This window comes from Mugil cephalus, chromosome 20 (assembly GCF_022458985.1).
Source record: "Mugil cephalus isolate CIBA_MC_2020 chromosome 20, CIBA_Mcephalus_1.1, whole genome shotgun sequence".
Taxonomy (NCBI): domain Eukaryota; kingdom Metazoa; phylum Chordata; class Actinopteri; order Mugiliformes; family Mugilidae; genus Mugil; species Mugil cephalus.
The window spans coordinates 21,781,961-21,803,146 of NC_061789.1; the positions used below are offsets into that span (position 1 = coordinate 21,781,961).

Genomic DNA, 21,186 nt, shown 5'->3' on the forward strand with positions numbered 1-21,186 from the left:
GGCACCATCACCTGTTGTAACAACACTGGATTGAAGTGGAATATTTCTGATAATCCTGTGAGACTCAAATCCTGGCAATTGACAGGTAACTTCAGTACATTTTCTTTACTCATGCTCATCAGTCACATACTCAGGGAGGAACATGATTACATAAATTGCATTGATTCATTCAGGTCCACAAGCTGTTGTTCTGACTAAGGAGGTGGAGCAGGGAGCTTCAGTGTGTCTCTTCTCTTGTGCCTTATGTGTGTGCCAATATTTACATAACCAGCCAGACTGCAAACAGGAAAGCACTGACAAGCGACTGAAAATAGCTACCACTCTAGAGACAATAGAAAACAGGGTATGGCATATGTGTTCTCCAGACTGGCAGAATTCACCTACACATTGTGTTGCCGTTTAGTCAGAGGCCATGAAACAACATCCAATGAGAGTGAAAACCAAAATAAGCCATTGTTTAGATTAGACTAAAACTTTGATCTTACTGAGCCTTACTGAGTTGAACTCTTGCAGTGAGGCCATTGCTGGATGTTCTATTTAAAGATGCACTAAGCTCAGAAAAATAAATAATTAACATGATAGCCTACGCTGTAACATTAGCTATTAGGTGACATCATCAGTGAAGTCAACTTATATGTAGAGTCAGAGCACCGAGTTTCCTGAAAAGATGGTTCATTTTAGCATTGTGACAGAATTCATAAGAAGGCATGTTATGTCTGACTGACTGAGTCATCCAACAAGCAGATGAACTCAGAACGAATCCAATCATTACATGAATAAACTATTTGTACCACATAAATCCCCCTGAGTTTAAGATCGTTTCTGTTTCTCACTGCAATGTCAGACCGTGTGGACTTGTCTACAACCAGGCTGTGTTAGCTGCACTGTGGTGCTGAATGATTCATCATGTCGATGTGCACATCACATCACGGAGCCCATCTATTATTATGAAATCCAACTTTTCCTGTGGTAAGACACAATGCAAAGACAGCATGACTAGGGTGTAGTTGTAGTAGTTAGACTGTGAGTAGTCGGCATTTCCCGGCAGAGCACTACCACAGCACACTTAACTGCTAAAAGCATACACTAGTGTCTGGGTTACATGGCAGGCTGTGTGAGACTGGGATGAAAACAAACCGTAATTCCCCACTTCCATCCTGGTGTCCTGCGGCGTCATTGACCGAGGACGTCTCTCGCCAAACGCCTGTGCTTTCGCTCACTTCGCGGTTTTCACCTTGATAGCAGGGTCTCTGATGTGCAGCCTCGAGAAAGAAGTGTGCCTCTTCTAGGCTTGCCGACGCTTTTTTTCTTTTCCTTTCTTTCTTTCTTTTTTTCTTTTGTTTTTGCTTTTTGCGCCTACCTGTCTACGCATGTGTGCATCGTTCTGCTGTCTGGTGGTTGATAGGCATCCACCTAGTAGCCGGCGCACATGCTGGTCCCGCCCATCCCAGATGTGATAGCGCTCCAACTTACGTTTAGCATCGCTTAATTTGTTGATATTCACGTAAGTCTTATATTAAGTATTTTAATAACACTGCACTGACACATCATCACCTTCTCTGATAGATCAAATATTCACAGTTTTACAGTGTTGTAGCCTCTATGAACTTCTGAATAAATTACCTAAGGGGTTAAGATGAAAAGGGATGGAAAGGAGTTGAAGGGAAGACATGAAGGCAGCCTGTGAAACAAGAACTCCGCCGCCATGTTGGACTTGCCCCAGGTAATTATTATGTGATGTACAGTACACCTCGAACAAAATGCCAAGCTTCAGACATCAGTGATACCAACAGGAAGAGCCTGGGGCTTCAGAATGAGTCTGCAGACATCATTCTGCCGTGGAAATCCTTGCATGGACTCAAAAATACTAATGAACTTATCCTCCACAGCTGAGGTAACTCTTTTCATCTTGACAGTCACTTTCATCATAGCGATAGTTGATTATTGTCATAGCTGCACTTAGGGAAACAAAGTTCTTGAAATTTTCCAGATTGTCTTACCTTCATTTCTTGAAGGTAATGATGGGACTGTAGTTGTTGTTATGTGGTTTTTGCCGCAATATGGACCGAAACAGCAGTCAAACACCACACTATAATTTCTCGTGTGTTCCTATATAGTTCTTAAGTATTATTCTACAATGTTCTGATGAAACATAGGTTGATTTGCAAAGCATTTTCATTTGGGTCCAACTGTGGTGCTTGTGTGAACAAATGGGTAGGTGTGTCATTGTTACTGTAAAGTACTTACCACAAGGAAGGAGCACTGCATAAATGCAACAATATTAACATATTACCATTTCATTTACATTTTACATAGCATCCTGTCTGAAATAAATAAAACTAATAATAATAGTCTAAGGAGGAATAAAACAACATTCAAAGCAATAAAAATGCAGTCAAGTCAAAGTCTGCTTTATTACACCTTTTTCTAAGAGCTACTTTTGTTATGAAAGGTCTCTTCCTTGGTCAGAAAAGGTGGTGTAAAATACAGAACTAACAATGCAAATATGTGGACAATCCAGTCATTCTAGTAGAACTTTAGCATTTTCAGAGTCAAAGCCCAACATTCAATGGAAATGAGCCTATCATGTAGACTATCATACTGTACACATAAGTGATACTGGAAAGACCTTGCATGAAAACAGACGTCCCTTATTCGCAAACACCAACTAGTCCAAAAATTAGTGGCGCATTAAAGATGTTTTTCTTCTTTAAATTATATATTTATAGCATTAAAAGTTGTACTTTTGATCGTCAAGTCAAAGTCTTCAGAATGAAAAGAATTGCAACTTTTTACAGTAATGGAGGGAAACTCAAGATGGACTGTACAGTCAAAGTGTTTTGTTATATGTGCCCAGTTTGATTTAAAATGATCCCATGATTTCCACACCATAAGTATCTTGTATAAAACAGATTCTATAAGATGTACAGGATGCAACGGTGAGGTTTACAAAGAGGCATTGCTTAGAGATGGAGGTCTGGGTTCCTGAGTCTCAGCCCAGTTTGTAGGTGATGAACATGACAATCAGAAAATTGCATAGAAATATAAAATACAAGGGAAAGTAAATTGTCATGTGGCAGTCCCATTCGAACACAGTGTCTGAAGTATAAAATGTAACTTTAATGTCAATTCACTGGTGAAGAACAATTTGTTGTACTGAGCTACATAGTTTAAGAACTGCTCCTGCCTGAGCTTTTTCACAAACCCCAGTCCCTACAATGCACAAGGAACCATGAGATGTCTTTGAACTATGATGCACCTATATAGATACAACAGAATTAATCCAATGCATTGCTCCAAATCAGTGCATCCACAGCTGAAGTGTTCTTTCACAAAAAGGAGATTCGGTCATGGACTAATATGTATTAATAATAAATATGAAATAAATGTACTTTATAAGGAACAACAAAAAAGGCACATAACCAAGATGACAGAACTTAAACAAAATCAACCGAGCACACTTTTGAACCAGCTTAGAAATTTAGAAAAGGCAGGTAAAATGTGGTCCTTAAAAACAAAACATATGGCACGCAAAATGTAAAACAAAATCATGTCAATAAAGGCATAAAAATCAGAAAAAATAAAGAAATTGAAAGGGATGAGATTCAATGTAAATATTTTTTGAATGTCAGAATTTAATATAATAATAATAATAATTAATATTTTTTTGCAGAAGCCTTAAAAATGAATCTTTTTAATATGGAACCCTTTTTTCCCCCCTTACCCAATTTTAGGATGACCAAATGAACTGAACAGACCATAAGAGGGATTAAAATTAAAGATGAGGATCAGAGGTTTGGTATACAGTATTGTCATCTCAGTTTCCAGCCAGAAAGACCTCAGCAGCAATCAGGACTTTCAGCGGCGCACTGCAAAAACTCTTTTCCCTCCTGTTACAGACCATTTGTTCCGCCTATCCTGGATCTTCTGGAAGATGCTGCTGCCACTTCTCCACTTCTCTCTTTTATAGTTCTTTATTTTCTTCACCTGTTTATGGATGGGAGAACAGTGATGAGTCAACACTGGATTATGGGTCAATTTGAACCAATTCTTAAAATCAGCAGCCCAATCCCACCAGACATTAAATAAATGTTTTGTACTGATACACAGGAAAGGCATGAAAGACCAAAGAGCATTGTCTGTATGAAAATATGTGGAAATAGTTCCTATTTTAGCAATGTTGCTGCATTTGACTGTATGCATAAAAACAGTCAAAAATAGTTAACATGGTCAGGTTTTTATCAGACCCCAATTGTACAGGTCAAAAAGGCCATAAATGAAAGAACAATACATCTTATAGTTGGCAACCCTAAAATCATCTTTTACATAAGAAGCACTATGATTTCCGATATTACTGTTCAAATTTCTCACCTTTCCCCTGTCAAAGTCTTCATCCCACTCATCAATCACAGTGTCATACTTGGAATTGCGGACATCTTCAACGGCATCTCTACTGATATCAGAGACCCCACCATCCCAAGTTAGAGCTAGATAAGATAAAAAAAAAAACAACAAAAAAAAAACGTATTAATACATTCAAAAGCTAAACAGCTTTGGCAAAAAATTATTAAGAACCATCACTCACTGTTGCCTCCATAGGCCTTATCCGTGGCATTCTTCAGCAGTTCTTCCACTACGCCACTTGTCTTTTTCCCATCCCAGGCTAGAGAAGCAACATGTGTCGAAGCATCTCCCAAGGCGTTTCGGTCAGTTGCCCGTGTCTTGCTGCTTACATAGCCATCTTTCACATGGCTGTCCCACACAAACACTGAAGCTAGAGTTTGCACATAATCAGAAGTAGAACAGAATTATGATTAAATCTGCTATTCTCAAATGAAATGACTCTAATCTATTTGTATAAACGGGAAGTGACTGAAGAAATGATGTTGTACCACAGGGTGATTATTTTGAAAATGTCTCTTAATTGGTACCAAAGAGCAACTTGCATTGGGCAAAGGAGTAGCAGCAAGTTTATATATTTGAGTGTGCCAATCATATGTGTTTTAATAAACACGCACTCACATACCTGTGCTTTGTTTGCTTTTTTTGCCCTCCTCTGTGGTATTCTCTTTGGGAGAAGGCTCTGCTGCTCCAGGTTTAAAGTCAGAACTATGCTTAATTTCTGCACACTGCCGCTCCTCTTTTAGCCTCTTCCTTTTTAATTTCTTTTTCTTATTCAGCATCATCACATCCCCTTTATCATTCTGAACATCCGAGGTCTTCATCTCACAATTGCTGTTGGGGAAAAAAGTAGATAGCAGATGACCTTAGAAGACATTAGTACAAGATCCTTCAGTCTCCAAGTTGTGAGGTTGAACCTCCATAGATCCCTCCCACAGATGCTGGACTGGATTGATATCTGAGGAATTTAGAGGCCGAAGTCAACACGTCATGAGCACAGAAAACACTCCCTTCATCTGTCCAGTACACAGCATCTCCTCACATGACTTTCCTTTTTCAGCCCTTTCATGATAACCAGATTATCAGTTTAATTCACTTCACCTGTCAGTGGTCATATTGGTATGGCTATGGTAGTTCTTAGGTAGAGCACTGGCTAAATTAAAAGTGTATTTGAAAATACAGTTAATAAAAGAGCATTGATCCAGAAGGTTGTTTGTCTCAGTGAGGGTCAGGAGGACATTGGATAAACTGCTCTCCATTATGGACAATCCATCCCATCCACTACACTAAACATTAGAGGGACAGAGGAACTCATTCTAGAGCATTAAAGTCTGTCTAAGTCTAAGTTGTTATAGAACCAAAGACTAAATAATGAGCTCAAGATTTAACTTCAGGTAACTGCTTTTAAATAGAACAAAAAAATATGTCACAAAAAAATAAAAATCTCAACTTAAACCCACCTTTCTGATGCAGAGCACACATAAAAGGTATTCTGCACAGTCACTCCTAGTTGATTTTTCTTTTTCTTCTTAAACACAGGGCTCTTTTCTTGTTCTTTTTGATTTGATGCACACTGTGTTGAGGCTGTGACAGACAATTGCGGTCTTTGCTTACACTGTTCTGGATCTAAAGGAGATGTTAGACACCATATACCACTCTGACACCAATCCTCTTCCTGGTTCAATGTTTCCAAATGAGATGGTGCACATTCCCTCTGCTTGATTTTTTCTCCATCCTCATTCTCCCGTTTTTGTTTTTTCTTTTTCTTCTTGCACTTCTTTTCCCTGGTTGACTTCAAAGGGCTGAACTGTGTCACTGGAGCTGGGGAAGGGACTGACTCTGTGTCACCCTCCACCTCAAAATGCTTCCGCTTCTTCTTTTTCTTCTGTTGTTTGACATTATGAGCTGGATGATTGTTGAGGTCTGTCTCTTGAACCACAGAGTTATGGGTGGAAGACTTGGGACTTTTTGGACCTGGAGAGTTAAGCTTGTTGGTTTTATGAGAAAAGCTGGCATTTGGTTTTTGCTGTGTGGAGAGAGAGAACTGTTTATCAGGGCTCAGGTCTTTGGATGATCCAGTTGACTGGGCAAAATTAGATGACTGGGCTTTAGGTGAATGGAAGGGAGCAGTTCTAGAAAGAAAACAAGAAACACCTTGAGTGGTCTTTTAAGCACTAATATTTGGAGAGACAAGTCTGTATTTTACGTTGCTTATCCCCTATGAAACCATGTTCACACTTCATACCTGTGGGTAGGTGTGGCAAAGTCGAAGGAGTCGTGTATGGACAGCTGGCGTGGCAAATGGGACAGAACATCAATGCTGCTCGGAGTCCGGCTGTGAGCCTGCAGTTATCGACATAAATAAAAACTTGGTGGTCTAAAAAAATAGTCGTGAATGTGACAAAAACAAGGAAGAGAATCAAATAAGGAAAAGCGTGGATTAAAGGTATGACAAGATGGAATAGGGAGAAAAACAAAGAGAAAAAAATGGTATGGCAGAGAATAATTAGAAATGGTTAGGAAAAAGAGCAAACTAAAGGAAAAAAGACAAACTCTAAACAAGTGCTAACATGTGACAGATATACTGGAGAAATAACACATTACATATAGCAGAACAATGAGATTTGTCTTAGTAAAACTGCTATTTGAAATCACTGGTAACTCGGTTAGTGTGGAGTAACAGCAGCCATGTTATTGTGAAAATGTTCCTGTAATAGTGCTTCTAACTCTGAAGGTAATTTTAGAGTACTGCGGGACCTACACGGCATAACTTACACATGTAGCCAACACAGGTGTGAGCAATTTATACTTGTGCCTTGACAGTCTGGCTCACTCTGTAACAACGCCACCTAAACACTAGTTGGCACCATGTCTTTTTTGCCAGTCGGGTTAATTTTTGTTTCTACTTCCTTCTTCACTGTCAACAATGCCGACTGAAACCATTGCTGGAATTTCACTTAACACAAGTGCTTCTCCTTTATTCAAATCTCCTCAGTTAACCTTTCCTCACTGTGTTCCATCTGTACTGATCCAAAACAATCAATTCGATAATGGCGGAGATGAAGACAAGGCCAGAAATACTAAGATACTAAGTGGAAATACACCAGAATTTCCTAACCAAAATCACCCCTGCTTATTTATATTTTTACAATTACCGTATATATACAGAGGTATACATTCCTTGAGTGCTAATCTTTTAAATACCTCTGCTGTTTTGGGACTGCATATTTGCCTGTTGTGTGACCAGAAAGGTTTTTCTTGTCTTACAAAGACAGGGAGGCATGCTGCTGATGTGGAATGACATTCACCTTTTTAGCTGACAGGGCTAGTTTTTTGGCAGGTGGGGGTGACATGGTGCTGGTGGCTTCAGATGTGATGCTGAGAGCCGGCATTTTGACTTTTGCCATCTTCTGCTCCTCTATGCTCTGCGATCGTTCCACACTCCTGGCTGGAGAAATCATGCCATTGGAGTCTTTCCTAGGAGTGGGGGGTGTCTCTCCTACTGATGTACTTTTGGGACCGACAGAGCCCTAGACAAAAGAAAGACAATTCTAGACTGTGATTATACCTGTGTGCACCCACACAGATCAGTGTTAAAACCATCAGTAATGCATCTTCTTAAATTCCACAGTTATGATGTCTGATAATGGGAAGACACTTTTCACTTCAGGTAACTGTAATGGCCATCTCAAGTTTTAGAATGATTGATCAAAATATTTGAAAGAGTGATAATCAGAAGTAGAATCAACAGAATGTACAATTTATTGCCAGCAATGCTTGTTTTGACAGCCATGCTTGGTGCACATAAACCCATCTAAGAGACATCATCCAATGATACAAGTTGACTTGATTCTGAAGTAATGCAGCTTACTAATGTAAGATTTGTATTTGTGCTTTTTTACTGGATATTGTACCTTTGAGTCATTGGTGACAACAGAGGAAAAGTCAGACAGAGACTTAAACAAGGTTGATGTTGGCATTCCCCTAACCATGCCACCAAGTTTTTTATCTCCCTCTGCCCTGCAGACCCCGTTGCTGGAAGGGGCCGGAGTGCTGTTGCGGCACTGCACCTGGCTGAGAAAAGAGGGTTTCTTCAGTTTCTTGAAAGGTTCATCAATCACTGTGGGTCCACCTGGAAGCCTTTGTGAGCCATTGGAGGATGATGTCCAGTTGGAAAGTTTGGGCTGTGAATGACTGTTGACACCATTTCTGGAAATAGGCAAACCCAAACCACCATCCATAGACTGGATCTTACGCAGTTGTGCCGGCTCAAGTTTCTGTCAAAAGGAGATGAACTTTCATTGAAAGTAGAGCATTTGATCAAAATATTAATAACTGCAGTACTCTCTATCTATTCTATAATCTATTCTATTCTATCTTTTTTTATATATATACCTTTGTGACCTGCGGGGAGGAGAGAGGTCCATTCTGGCTGGCCCTCTTTATCTGTTCAGACGATGCATTATTCTTGCCAGAATGCAACATATCCTGCTTGGTTGTGTGCCCGTCTGCAGTTTTCTTTGTTTCAGGGATTCTTTAACATAAATCAAGGCCATAGATTTATTTGATGATATAAGCAGGAGGCACAGAAAAATCATTTTAACCTGTTTAAATACCCACTAGAATCTTACCTCAGGTAAAAAAGCACATAAGCCTGCTGGTTCAAGACCACTTTGATGTTACTCGAGTGCACGATCGAATCATTCATTTGGTACCATTGTCCGTTACTTGCCTAAGAGGAAAAAAATATTACAGATCATTATCTAAAATAAAGCAACACGCAACAAATGGTCTAACACACTAAAATGAATTTAGTTTTTTTTTCTTTTAAATGGTTCATATGCTCATCAATGTGGCTTCTTTAGTTTTGACTGACTAAGTGTTTGTTTAATTATTAATTATTTAAGAATATCTCCAACCTGACACCCAATACGCACCGGAAATTTGGCAATGTTATTCACATTAATCTGGATGGGCATTACTCAGTTATTGATCCTCATTTAGAAAGGAACAGAAACCATCAAGACTCATGGTTTGAATGGGGGAGAAACTTTTTTGGGGAGATGCAAGTATGTACTGCAAGTGGCTCATTAATTATGTGTCAGTCCACCTCCACCATTTACTGAATGGTTCTGCAATTCTGCAGCTCTGTAGCTCAGTCCTGACCTGTCCTGAAGAGGAGTGAAGAGGTCATATGGATGGATCAGTGGCTTCAAAAAACCTCAAGCAGGTGCGGTTGACTCGTTTTGAGTTGTTGTTTTATATGTTGATCTGAATGACTAGATTCAGGTCACAAATGACAAACTTTACCACAAGATGATACAGTACAATATTGTTATTATATCTATAAATATTTAAATGTGATTACTGCCTAAAATTGTCTCCACTTAAGAAGATGACACATCCCATAAAATAAAATATTTTTCTGCCATTATTTTGGGCTTCTCACAATTTTAGATAAAATGACAGCATTTTAGAAAAAAAAACATAATTGACATTATTGGGATGACAATGTGCATCATTTGTTAAAAAAAAAATTAAAAAAAAAAAGTTTTATATTAAAGTAAGTGTTACTGTAAGGGCAGTAAGTGGAAAAATATTCACAATTCTATCAATTAGTTTCATTGGAGGGCACTGAAGAGTTATGCGCATGTTGCAACCAAGTGCTCTTTGACAAACACTGTAGTTTGTGTATAGCAGTAAACAAAAAGGTGCTAAAGTGAAAATTACATGATGCTGTGAACGGTATATGAAAAATGTTAATAAATAAATTGTTTTAAAAAAAGGGAAATTTACTTACTTTATTGTCATATGGTAAATGGTCTTGCTCTTATATAGCGCTTTTCTACCTACTCAAAGGTACTCAAAGCGCTTTTACAGTCAGAGACACATCCACCCATTCGCTCACACAAGCACACACACATTCACACACCAGTGCCAGTTGCACTGGGAGCAACTGGGGGTTCAGTGTCTTGCTCAAGGACACTTCGGCATATGGCACACTCGGGGGATCAAACCGCTAACCCTTTGGTTCATGGACAATCCGCTCTACCTTTATCTCTCGCTCTAGCTTTATCAGACTCAAAGACGCTTTACATTTGATACATTATTCATTTGCTCACACAGTCACACCCTAGTGGTGGTAAACTACCTCAGTAGTCACAGCTGCCTTGGGGCAGACTGACAGGAACTTGGCTGCCAATCCATGCCTACGACCTCACGACTACCACCACTCACTCGCTATCATACAGTGGAGTTCACTGGGAGCAAGGTGGATTAAGTGTCTTGCCCAAGGACGCTCGACCTCCTGAGTTACTGCAGCTTCATCTTTGTTTGCATGTCAAACCCCCTCTGAGAAGAAGATGACCACTTGTCCCCTCACCTTGACATAGCAGTAGTAATGGCCAGCATGACAACTGTAACCAGAATGCACCAGAACAGCATAGAGGCCATACATGACAGGATCGCCTGAGTTCTGAGACATAAAGGGCCGGATGTTCAGGAATTCTGGGTAACCAACATCCTGAAGGAGAAAAAAAAATGGGAAGAGGGAGGGAGACTGATGACAGGGACCGGTCTTTCGCACATTCAGTGGTCTAATTTTTATTTTTTGATTATTATTTTTAATCATACCTTTGTTATTTTTCCTCCACTGAAGTTGGCAAACCTCTTCAGTGACAGAGTCAGTACATTTGAAGTACGATGGACTGTGAAGCGTTTCGTGGCCGGAACTTTCTTTTTGCACCTAATGAGGTAAGAAAAGAGTAATGCACATCTCTCATCTGAATACATTTTATTTTAGATACAAATTTTCATTCCCTAATATTTACTTGGGATTTTGTCAGACTCACTTGGCACACATGTAGGCGTTCTCTCCACTTAACACGTCTGGTTTAACAAAGAGTTCAAGGGCTCGCACTATGTTTGCTGCTTGCTAGAAAATAAAAACACTTTGTGTTACTGAAGCATATCAACAACCAGGCGTTCAAAAACAACACATTTATTGGAAACATATGTCTATTATTATTGAATTTTGAATTCAATGGGAATTGATATATCATGATCTTGTATTACATACCCGAATCTCAACAGCAATGTCCAGGTAAGGGTCATAAGTGTCTGACACACTTTTACAAATAGAGCATTTCACTGAAAGACAAACACAAATGTGACTTTTCAACGGATACTTAAAATGGCCGTACTTTCATAAAATTTTTTTTGCCTTTGGGCATTAAGATACAATCTGTGCAATCTGATCACAAGTGGCCAGCTTTAGGTACATGCGTTCAGACCTGGCATTAACATATCATTTAATAGCTGTCTCTAATGGATCTTCACCCTGACGTCAGTTAGACCTGCACAAAACTTGGATCATAACTTCAAACTCCTCATACATCAACATGACCATATCAGTAATTAACACAGAATCATACTCATGTACTAATGCATATGTAAATTCTTACTTAGATTTTATTTATTTATTTTTTTTAGCTAACAGCTACAAGACAGACCATTATTTATAATCAAATATCACTTATAGTGCTTTTTGCTCTCTTTAATGCATCTCATGGCACATCACGTTCACACTACCAAAGGAATGTGGACAAATGCTAGCCTGACCACCTCCCAAGATTAGCTTGCCCAGATTAGCTCTTAATGCAAGGTCGTAATAGGTCCTTAGTGGTACCCAAAATGCTTCACAATGTTTCTCAATACAATATTTGACCTTACATACGCACACATCAATTGAGGCGGAGATTTCAAACAAGGATATTACCAGCCATTAGGAACAACTGTCCCTAATTCCCACATCAGAGGTTAAGAGTCACTGAAGACTCATTTCAGTGACTCGGCCCTTATGATTCAAAAGTAGTTATATATTCTAATAAAGATCTGTACTACAGTTTAATAAGCCTGTTTGGTTACTTAAAATTGGTCTAGTGTGCAAGGGGTTGTGTGCATAATGTAATACCTGATGTTACAATGAGAACATTTGCATAGCTCTAAATATAATCTTCCACACCCCTCTGTCTCTGAAAAAAGTCAATACCTCTTGACCTGAGGTAACCTCCAAAGATCTGGTGGACCAACGTTGTGGCCTGGGTCTGCCTGTCAAGCCTAAAAACAAGAAGAGAACACGTACATGGTTATCCCCTTTGAGTTTTTAAAACAATTACGATACTGTTAATCACCATAAAGCCTTACTTGGGGTAGCCATTAAGACAGGCCTTCTGCATGGCATCAATAGTGTACCGCAAAAATTCATGGGCATCCTCTTGGCTCCCAAATCGAAAAGGTCTGGCAATTTCTGTGGGTGACAAATATGCACGTGAAAGTTCTGATGACTTAAGGTCTTCAACCATTTACCCGTACGTATGATTAAAATTAAGCCATTTATTCTAGCATTAGCTACATCAATTACTGAGACAAGGGAACTACACAACATAAAAAACATGGCAGCTCTTTTAGGAATGTCACAATTATTATATATATTATATATATGTTATACATACACACATCTATTGTCTCCCACAAGCACCAAACCATCATCACAGTCATGTTCTGCCCCTTCAAGCCTAAATCACTTCTATTAGCTGCATTTAATGCAAAACATCAACCAATATTGCATATACTTCTATAATTGTTATAGTAACTAAGAACTGTCAATCTGTCAAGGGGACAACCAATCAGCCATTGGCTGCAATTGGGTACATCTACATTTCATCACTTTCTTTTTTCTTGTAAAGAATTTTTATTGATGTACACTGTCCCTGTTAACTGAAATTTGTACACATATTTTGAATTTTATTCGAATACAAATATACATACAAATACTGGATGGTTTGCAAAACCCCAACCCTAATACAAACACACACACAGCGGTGGAAAAAGGTTACACCCTTAAAATTTTACAATTAATATAATCATGAAATATTTGTAGAAAAAGATTTTTTGTGTGGCTGCATTAGACAGAATCCCCTTCCGCATCGAGCGAAAAAAGGAATTTTCGCTCAATGTGAAAGGGTCAATTTTATTGGCTCGGCTTGACATGGCTTCGATGTGAACAAGAATGCCGCGTCGACCCAGGTTTTTCGCTCTGATGTTGATGTATCTGCCTGTTACATTCTGATCGAAGTTTTGGTCTATTCCCATAAAGACTGATCTCTGAAGGACAGATATTTTTGTGCATTTTTTTTCTCTCAAACAAATCAAATGTGTTGTAACATAATCGTGAATGGCTACTGTGTTTATAGTTTGTATAGCGATTTGCCACATTTTTTTTTAACTATCACGGCAGAGGTCTGCATCCGAGGAAAAGAGGAGGTTTGGCGGCAGATATCGGGCTCTGTGCAGGCACCATTATTTTTTCTAATATCAGCAGTCTTTTTAATAAAAAACACAGCCTTCATTAGTGAATCACTGGAACGATAACAACCCATACTGAAAATTTCTCATGTATTTTTATGGAACCAATCAAGTTTTTAATGGTTGTTTCAGGTTATTTTTAGTATTTTGTCTGTTACTGTACCAAGAAATCACTTGAGTGTTGCTTAATGCAATGTTTGACAAAGGCATGGGGTGTCTGAAAACTTTTTTTCCACCACTGTGTGTATATATATCTCAACTTCTGTTTTAAGAAAAACAACCTCTTAAATATATAATTTGGGGACTCCTAGCACCACCTACATTAAATCTAGTAAGCGCACACTGCTCTGAGACAATCATGCACTGTTAAAAGTACTTACTTTTTAGATCTCTGATGAAGGACACAGGCTTTATGGCATTGTCTGTGTTGGCAAAGGCTTGGATGATATGGTTCTGCATAACACAGATCATGCAAAAGCCTGACTGGTGACCTGAAGCAAAACAAGAAAATTTGAGCCAATAAGTGAATAAAAATGCAAAAATGAGTGATTGTTAGGTTATCATTTTAACATTTTAATCCATTCACATTCAAATGTCAAAACTGTTCCAAGTCTTTAAAACGCCAAAGATATTTAACGTTTATTGCTCTTTTCAGCTCAACCCACAGACTTTCTGTAGGACTCAGGTCTGGGGGCTTCCTCAGTCATTCCAAATCATTTTTTTTTCTTGAAGTCATTCTTGAAGTCCATCTTGATTGCCTCTGTATTACATATGTGATTTTAGCAAAATAGGCTTGCGTCACATCTCATTTAACCTACAAGCATTTACTGGTGTTTGTTATACTTGTCTTTATAGTCTAAAACGTGTTTAGAGCTGGGTTAAACTTCCAAAATAATTGCTTCTACATTTTATCATTAAATGAAGGGTTACTTAAGTAATGAGGTTTAAGGCGTTAATTTACCCTGAAACGTGTTTAAAGTAGACTTTAATCCAAAAATTTTAATCATTTTGTGTTTCTTTGTCAGTTTGTGTTTTTCTCATGCTTGATCTTGCATTCCACAGGGACATTCAACCACATGTGCATCGAAGCAAGATGGGAGACAATTCCCAATCTTTAGTCGTGGGTGGTGTTAAGAAATGTGAGTGAATGTGATAGTAAATCTGGTAGTACTAGAATACATACTTACAGACACGACTGTGCTCCTTTGAGAGTAAATAGTTGGCAAGTGGTGGGGTGTAAGTGAGACACTGCACTGTGGAGTTAAGGAAGCAGGTGTTTCCAAGGTTGTGGAGGCCAGCTCCCACCCTGTAAACGCGCTCCCATTTAAGGGTAAGCTTGTTCGCTGGAAACAGCATCTTCTGTGGAGCAGGAATCCCATCACTCTGGGCCCCAGCTAACGCCTCAGAGACTGAAAGAAGGCAGCGATCAACATCGTGACATTACCAAAGAAGTAGCATACAGAATACAAGAATTGAGCCATTGGGGCAACTCTGAAAGGACAGGACACAGATTTCAGAAAGTAAAACTCTATGAGACCTTACCTTGCCTTTTTATTTGAACAAGCTCTGTAGGCTTTTGTCCTATAGCGCCCTCAGTCCTAGGATTGAGGATCACATACTTGTTCTTTAGGCTGTCCAGTTGGTAAGAGAAACCCTTACTGGCAGGCTCAAACTCAATTTTCTGTAAAATGACCTTCTTGGCAGATGAGGCCAATAGTTTGTTGAGGTCACCCTCATTGCCCGTGTCCTTTCGACCAGGTTTTAATGCCTCTTTGAGTTTATCCACTATTGGCATTTTTGGAACATCACTGCAGAGAAAGACAACGTGGGTGTCACTTTACATCAGGCTGCATCAAAATCAACAAAAACAGTTAACAGTTAAAGATCAGTAATATATCATATATACAGCATCTCACATGGTTTGATCACCTTTGAGCTAAATAGGACTGAAAGTCTTTTTAAAAGCCACATTTCCTGAGATTTAAGGACTGTGTATATCTGAGGAGCAAACTGGGTGTTTTTGTAGCCATCTTGTAGCCGTCTGTACAGATATGCAAGACATCAGTTGCTGGTAGGATGGAGGAGTGTATGGGATAGGAGAGGATAAGCTATTAAAGCATATACGATGTAAGCAGATGCTGAAGTTGACAGACTTATAGAACTGAATAGAACTGAATCAACATTTGAATTTATCATTTATCTTGATTCTACTGTAAAACTGTATATCATCAATTCTGAATCAAAATCAACAAAACTATATTCTCTGTTTTAATGAAATTTAGTTTATATGCATTATTATTATTAGGGTTAGGGATGTATGTAAAGATTACATACATCATGTAGTTATACTCCTAAAACAACACTGGTACATGTTACTAACAATCTCTTCCTTGCTTCAGACAAGGGACTGATCTCATTAAAGATCAGGATGAGTGTTAGATCTTAGCATCGTAACACTCAAGATAAAAGATTAAAATTTTAATATGGTAAGATAGGTTTATTATTTTTATGGTTAGCTAAAGGACGAATCAACCAATCAAAAACTGGCAGATAAATTGATCAACTAAAAAAATATTGTTTGATGCAGCCCTAATAGGCATACATTTTATGATTTAACAAAATGCAAAACAAACTTACATGTTTCCGAATACCCCTGCAAACTAACAAAACTCTTGAGATATTATGGGCAGCTTTAAAGACCTGCATCTGTGGACCAATCATTCCCCATTGCGTACAACTGAACAGAACACAAATAGAGGATAGACTCTAACGGACCAAACAAATCTGAACTAGATAATCAACATGCATCATCTCTTACTCTCGAACTACTCAACAAAAAAATATCTACACACCCTGAGCTAAACTCTCTCTCTTTCCTCATCAGAGACTACAGAATTAACAAACCTCAAGAGGGTAAGTACAGACAAAAGTGTCAAGATAAGGTATTATGAATATGGGGAGAAAGTAGGTCTGTGTTTTATGTCTGATTTTTTGTTGTAATTGTTTGTACAACACTTTGACTGAAAGTGCTTAATAAATGAAATTATTATTATGATCCAACAGGAGCACTGGTTAAGAAATTGAATTCATGCAGATTCTAGCAGTAGGTCAGAAACAATTTTTCTGTTATTTCAACTTGATCCAGTTTCAGATTAAGTGTACTGTAAGGCTAAAATGTTTGGCAGATTGGTTCTCTCCAAGTCTTCCATATTGAAAATCATTCTTTTCCACTCTTACCAACTGTACAATGTTTGATGACTGCCATATAAGAGTAATTCTGTTTTATGGAAATATTCATACCATGAAAATACCTCAGTCACTGAACTTTAAAAACCAAAACTAGTAGTAGTAGTAACTGATATCTGCTGGTAGGATTGATCTTGCTAAACTGAAAAATTATAAACTGCATTAAAACATTGAATCTTAATGAAGGATAGAAATACCTGTAATTAGAGAAGATCGAATTCTCCCTGGAGAAAAATTAAAAACACAAGAGGAGAAATTTTACAAAATCTAGCAACTTATTTTCTGTCCAATGAACAGAATGAATGAATCCCCTACCATTAAAAAGGCCCCTCACAACAAAAGTCATTTCAGGTCACTTTTCCTATAGAACACCGAGACAAATTCAGCAAAGATGCCAGAGACAGGTATTTGGGCAAGTTGGTCACTATAAATAATATCAATCCATTCGACCTGAGACTTCATTTAAGGTCGTTGTCCATCTCTGACATTTCCTACAAGCTTTATCTCTGCAAGGGGATGCGGCTGCCAAGAACAGCTTAATCGAGCTACGCTCAAAATTTGACTTTCTGAACATGGTCCCCTTTCTGGTTCACTTATTATGTCATATAATAAACAACAGGAGTTGTCAAGATCATGTCAAACTGCATGGTTCTGGTGGTCCAAATATCTGTGTTGTTGGGTAATACAGCATATTGTACTTTCTACGTTTTTTTGTTCTCCACCTCTCTTGTCCGTCCTGGATTGCACATACACATTATTAACCTTGAGCTGTATCAAAAAACTCAGTAGGATTTTCAATTACTACGGCTCTGTAGCCCTTAAATTCCAGCAATGCGCATTGCTTTTACACAGTTCAGGGAAGAGTGGACTATGTAGATTTCTACCACGAGGAAACAAAATTTTTCAGCGCGAGAAATGTTATGTGTGGCGTGAGAGCGTGTGAACTTACTGAAATGCGTGTCTCACGTGAGACTTGAGAGCCCTGCTTAAACATATGTGTGTAATGTCAATAGCAGCGCTAAAATCAGGGGAAATTTCAGGGACAGCTTTAGATCATCCAAAACGGAGACGTCTTGGTCTTCACATTCTACCGCAAACTTTCCATCTTCACCACACCTTACAGTGACGCGGCCGCACTAATGCGTGTTTAGAAGCACTACATTGAAAACGGTCTGGTCTGAAACAGTTACGCTGTATAACCAAATACATATATTAAAACTAAGCACCAAAATTAAAAGACCAAGCATGTGTGGCACATACAAAGCATCAATAGTAACAATTCCTCCACATTTCCGCAAGGCTCACTAGTATTTCCATTTGGTTAATACTGCGCTCTGCTATATTCATTTTTAATTCTCATGGTCCTATGGGAATGCTTTATGGAGTGGTTGGCTTGGCAACTGGTAGTCATCATGATGTCACATCCTGTTTCTACAGCGTCAGATAACAAAAAATAAAAAACTTATCAGAAAAATGGACACTTTGGAATGCATCTGCATTATGCTTACTACCCAAAATGACGGAAATCATCCTTTACAAAAATATTTTTTTAACGTGTATTTTAGTGTTGGAGGTGGTAGAATTTATGACTTATACTGCAGCGAGCCACCACAGGGCTCTACTTGTCCATCTATATATACAGTCTATGAGCAATATTCAATGGGTAATTTGCGGCAGAATTTGCGTTTTAAATAAAATAATAGATTCTGGTGGAATTACTATCACAGACGACCTCCTTCATTATGACAAACTACTGGAGTCCTAAAGGCAATACTACTCCAGTGTGAATAAAATGAAAATAAGAATGACGAACTCATTAGGGTCACCTGAACGCAGCGCCCCTATTGCTGACACTTATAAAATCCCTCCAATATTTTCATTTATTGGACAATTTGTTCAGCCTTTCTCGTTTCTTATGGTTCCTGCAATACCACTGAGTAGTCACTGTTTGACTGCTGGAATCAGCACTACAGGCCAGTCACCGTGTCTTAAATGCTAGGTTGCTAAACACTGCTAATTTCGCCCGGAATGGTTTAAAATAAAATCACAAACGTGTAGCCACACATTCGCTGAATATCTAAAACCATCAACGCATATGCGCGTGTACGTCGCTGCTGTGGATTGTATCGTGTTCTGATTTTTTAAACAGTAGAGCAGCAGCGAATTAGCCAGCGAGCTAACTTAACGTGGCGAGACTCCAGCCTCCCTCAATGCAGCAACGTGGATTAGCGTTTCAGCGTCCAGGTGGCTAACCATCTCTAGTCGATGCAACTTATCTTTTAGTTTAACGCGGAACTGCACAGCTAGGACATACTATATGAATACTCGCTCACTTACCTTTCATCCAATCGGCCAAAAAGGTTTAAATGTAAAGGACTCTGCCTCCTCAATACAATCTCCTAGGTCGGGTAATTTCGCCCATGCTGCATTATCAGAGTGACGTTGAGCTGTCGAGAGAGAACAACACGTGACTTCGAGCCAGTGTGGTTTACTAATCACAGAAGCATGCTAACTGTGTCTGTTACAGCAACGTAACGAAATGCGTGTCATTAGTTACATTAGTTTGCGTCATTAAAATAACAAAAACACAGTGTTACATTCGTCTGAAAGAATGAGAGGGAAGTCAGTATTTAACATAAAATATCAATTTACAGTACTACTCCATAACACACACTTAAGCTTGGTTGATACTTTAGTGAGTTTAGTCCATTTCCTTATACGTTCCAGAAATAATAAGTCATAAAATACAGTTGTTGGAACAAAATACAAAGTAATAATAGAACATAAAAAAATAAAAATAAATAAAAAGGGATTTCAAAATTAAACAAAAAAAAAAAAATGATTTTAAGGTCTTGTATAGACTAATGGTTGGGGGGTAGTGTTTTGGTTTCATAGTCATTTTACTGTTTCTCTATCTCTGTTACAAAATACAGAATATAGGATTCAGAAATACCAAATAAATGGTTGTATGTCTCAGTGTTAGCCCTGCGATAGGCTGGCGATCTGTCCAGGGTGTACCCCGCCTCTCACGCAATGCCAGCTGGGATAGGCTCCAGCAACCCCCGCGACCCTAGTGAGGATTAAGCAGTATGGAAGATGAGATGAGAAATACCAAATACCATTTATACTTTTTTACAAACTTGTTTGTTGGGTAATTCCAGTTGTGTTTGTTACAAGAGGTTGCGAGGCAATGTAATAAATGTCTATAGAAACTATATTGATACCATTTAACAAGACATCTTATTAAAAATGCTGACTTATTATTAGGTACTGCCAACCAAGAATCTTAAAAAGCAAGCTGGTATCACGTCAAATGCTTTACTTCGCGTTGTAATCGTAATACCAAATATCTTCAAGAATTCAGTTTATGTGTGTAATGGGTGGGTGTCTGCATTGTTGGGTTAATGACGAATTGGTACGCTGCTTGCTGTCAGAGGTGATATCCACTTTATTTTAGGAAATGCCGAATTTAAACAGCAAGAAAAAGACCATGTAATATAGCTGCCCTCTTCTGGTCTTCTCCCTCAGGAGAATTGTAAAAAAGGGGTGGCTAAATTAAATAAAATTTGTACATATAAACATACCTTCAACACACAGAATCTTCCCTCAAACCACAGACCAATCTCAACACTTCAGAATATGGCTCGGAGAGAGGACACTCGGCCAGGGGTTTCACAAATGATTACCTACTATGACTACCTGCCACAATATTCAGCCTGCCAGGAACATACACAATCTCAAAAAATGTCATTGTTATCAGTCCAGACAGTAAATTTATGGCCTTTATACCAGTGAGTTTTTGCAGGATATTTGACTACAGCTGCGGGTCTTTCTTGCAAATGCCACAGGCCATGCCATGACCTCACCTGCTGGAACCTGAGACATAACTGCATCCAATCCATCCAGGTAAGCAGCCATTGAAAGGATGAGAGGTCTTTAAAGTCTGGGTGAACCAGCACCACAGAGTTCAGGATTACAGCATTGAATTTCTGAAATGCATTCTCACAGGCAGTGTTCCTATCTTGGGGGTTTCATTCTCAGTAGGTTCAGGCTTGGGTTGGGGTGTTGCCATCAGGATTCACAAAGTTTTCCTTTTGAAAGTCACCTTAATTTTTTCCTGGTCCACAGAAACAGTATTGGCATCCACTATCCAAGCTTCAGGTTGTTGACTCT

General features: G+C 38.7%; 2 protein-coding genes across 4 annotated transcripts in view; both read right to left on the reverse strand.

The window, feature by feature from the left end:
• cyth1a (cytohesin 1a) overlaps nucleotides 1-1,403 on the reverse strand; it is a 35,247-nt gene extending 33,844 nt beyond the window's left edge. The window contains exon 1 of the mRNA XM_047572436.1: nucleotides 1,138-1,403. Within this exon, the coding sequence (XP_047428392.1) occupies nucleotides 1,138-1,177 (40 nt within the window). The 5' untranslated portion in view covers nucleotides 1,178-1,403. The remainder of the gene's footprint in view (nucleotides 1-1,137) is intronic.
• Nucleotides 1,404-2,390: 987 nt separating this feature from the next.
• On the reverse strand, nucleotides 2,391-19,485 carry usp36 (ubiquitin specific peptidase 36). Of its 3 annotated transcripts, XM_047572430.1 has the most exons (21): nucleotides 19,351-19,462; nucleotides 17,211-17,237; nucleotides 15,310-15,575; nucleotides 14,955-15,176; nucleotides 14,148-14,258; nucleotides 12,607-12,709; nucleotides 12,452-12,519; nucleotides 11,480-11,550; nucleotides 11,253-11,335; nucleotides 11,035-11,146; nucleotides 10,784-10,924; nucleotides 9,033-9,133; nucleotides 8,797-8,935; nucleotides 8,316-8,678; nucleotides 7,710-7,931; nucleotides 6,647-6,744; nucleotides 5,862-6,533; nucleotides 5,027-5,235; nucleotides 4,586-4,774; nucleotides 4,372-4,487; nucleotides 2,391-3,987 (listed from the first exon to the last, which is right to left on the reverse strand). In XM_047572430.1, exons 3-21 carry the CDS (start codon nucleotides 15,560-15,562, stop codon nucleotides 3,859-3,861), a joined length of 3,402 nt encoding a protein of 1,133 aa, XP_047428386.1. In that variant the 5' UTR covers nucleotides 15,563-15,575; nucleotides 17,211-17,237; nucleotides 19,351-19,462; the 3' UTR covers nucleotides 2,391-3,858. The 3 variants fall into 3 exon arrangements, with proteins under 3 accessions (XP_047428386.1, XP_047428387.1, XP_047428388.1); XM_047572431.1 differs by lacking the exon at nucleotides 17,211-17,237 and having other exon boundaries at nucleotides 19,351-19,485; XM_047572432.1 differs by lacking the exons at nucleotides 14,955-15,176; nucleotides 15,310-15,575; nucleotides 17,211-17,237; nucleotides 19,351-19,462 and having other exon boundaries at nucleotides 14,144-14,258.
• Nucleotides 19,486-21,186: the final 1,701 nt, after the last annotated feature.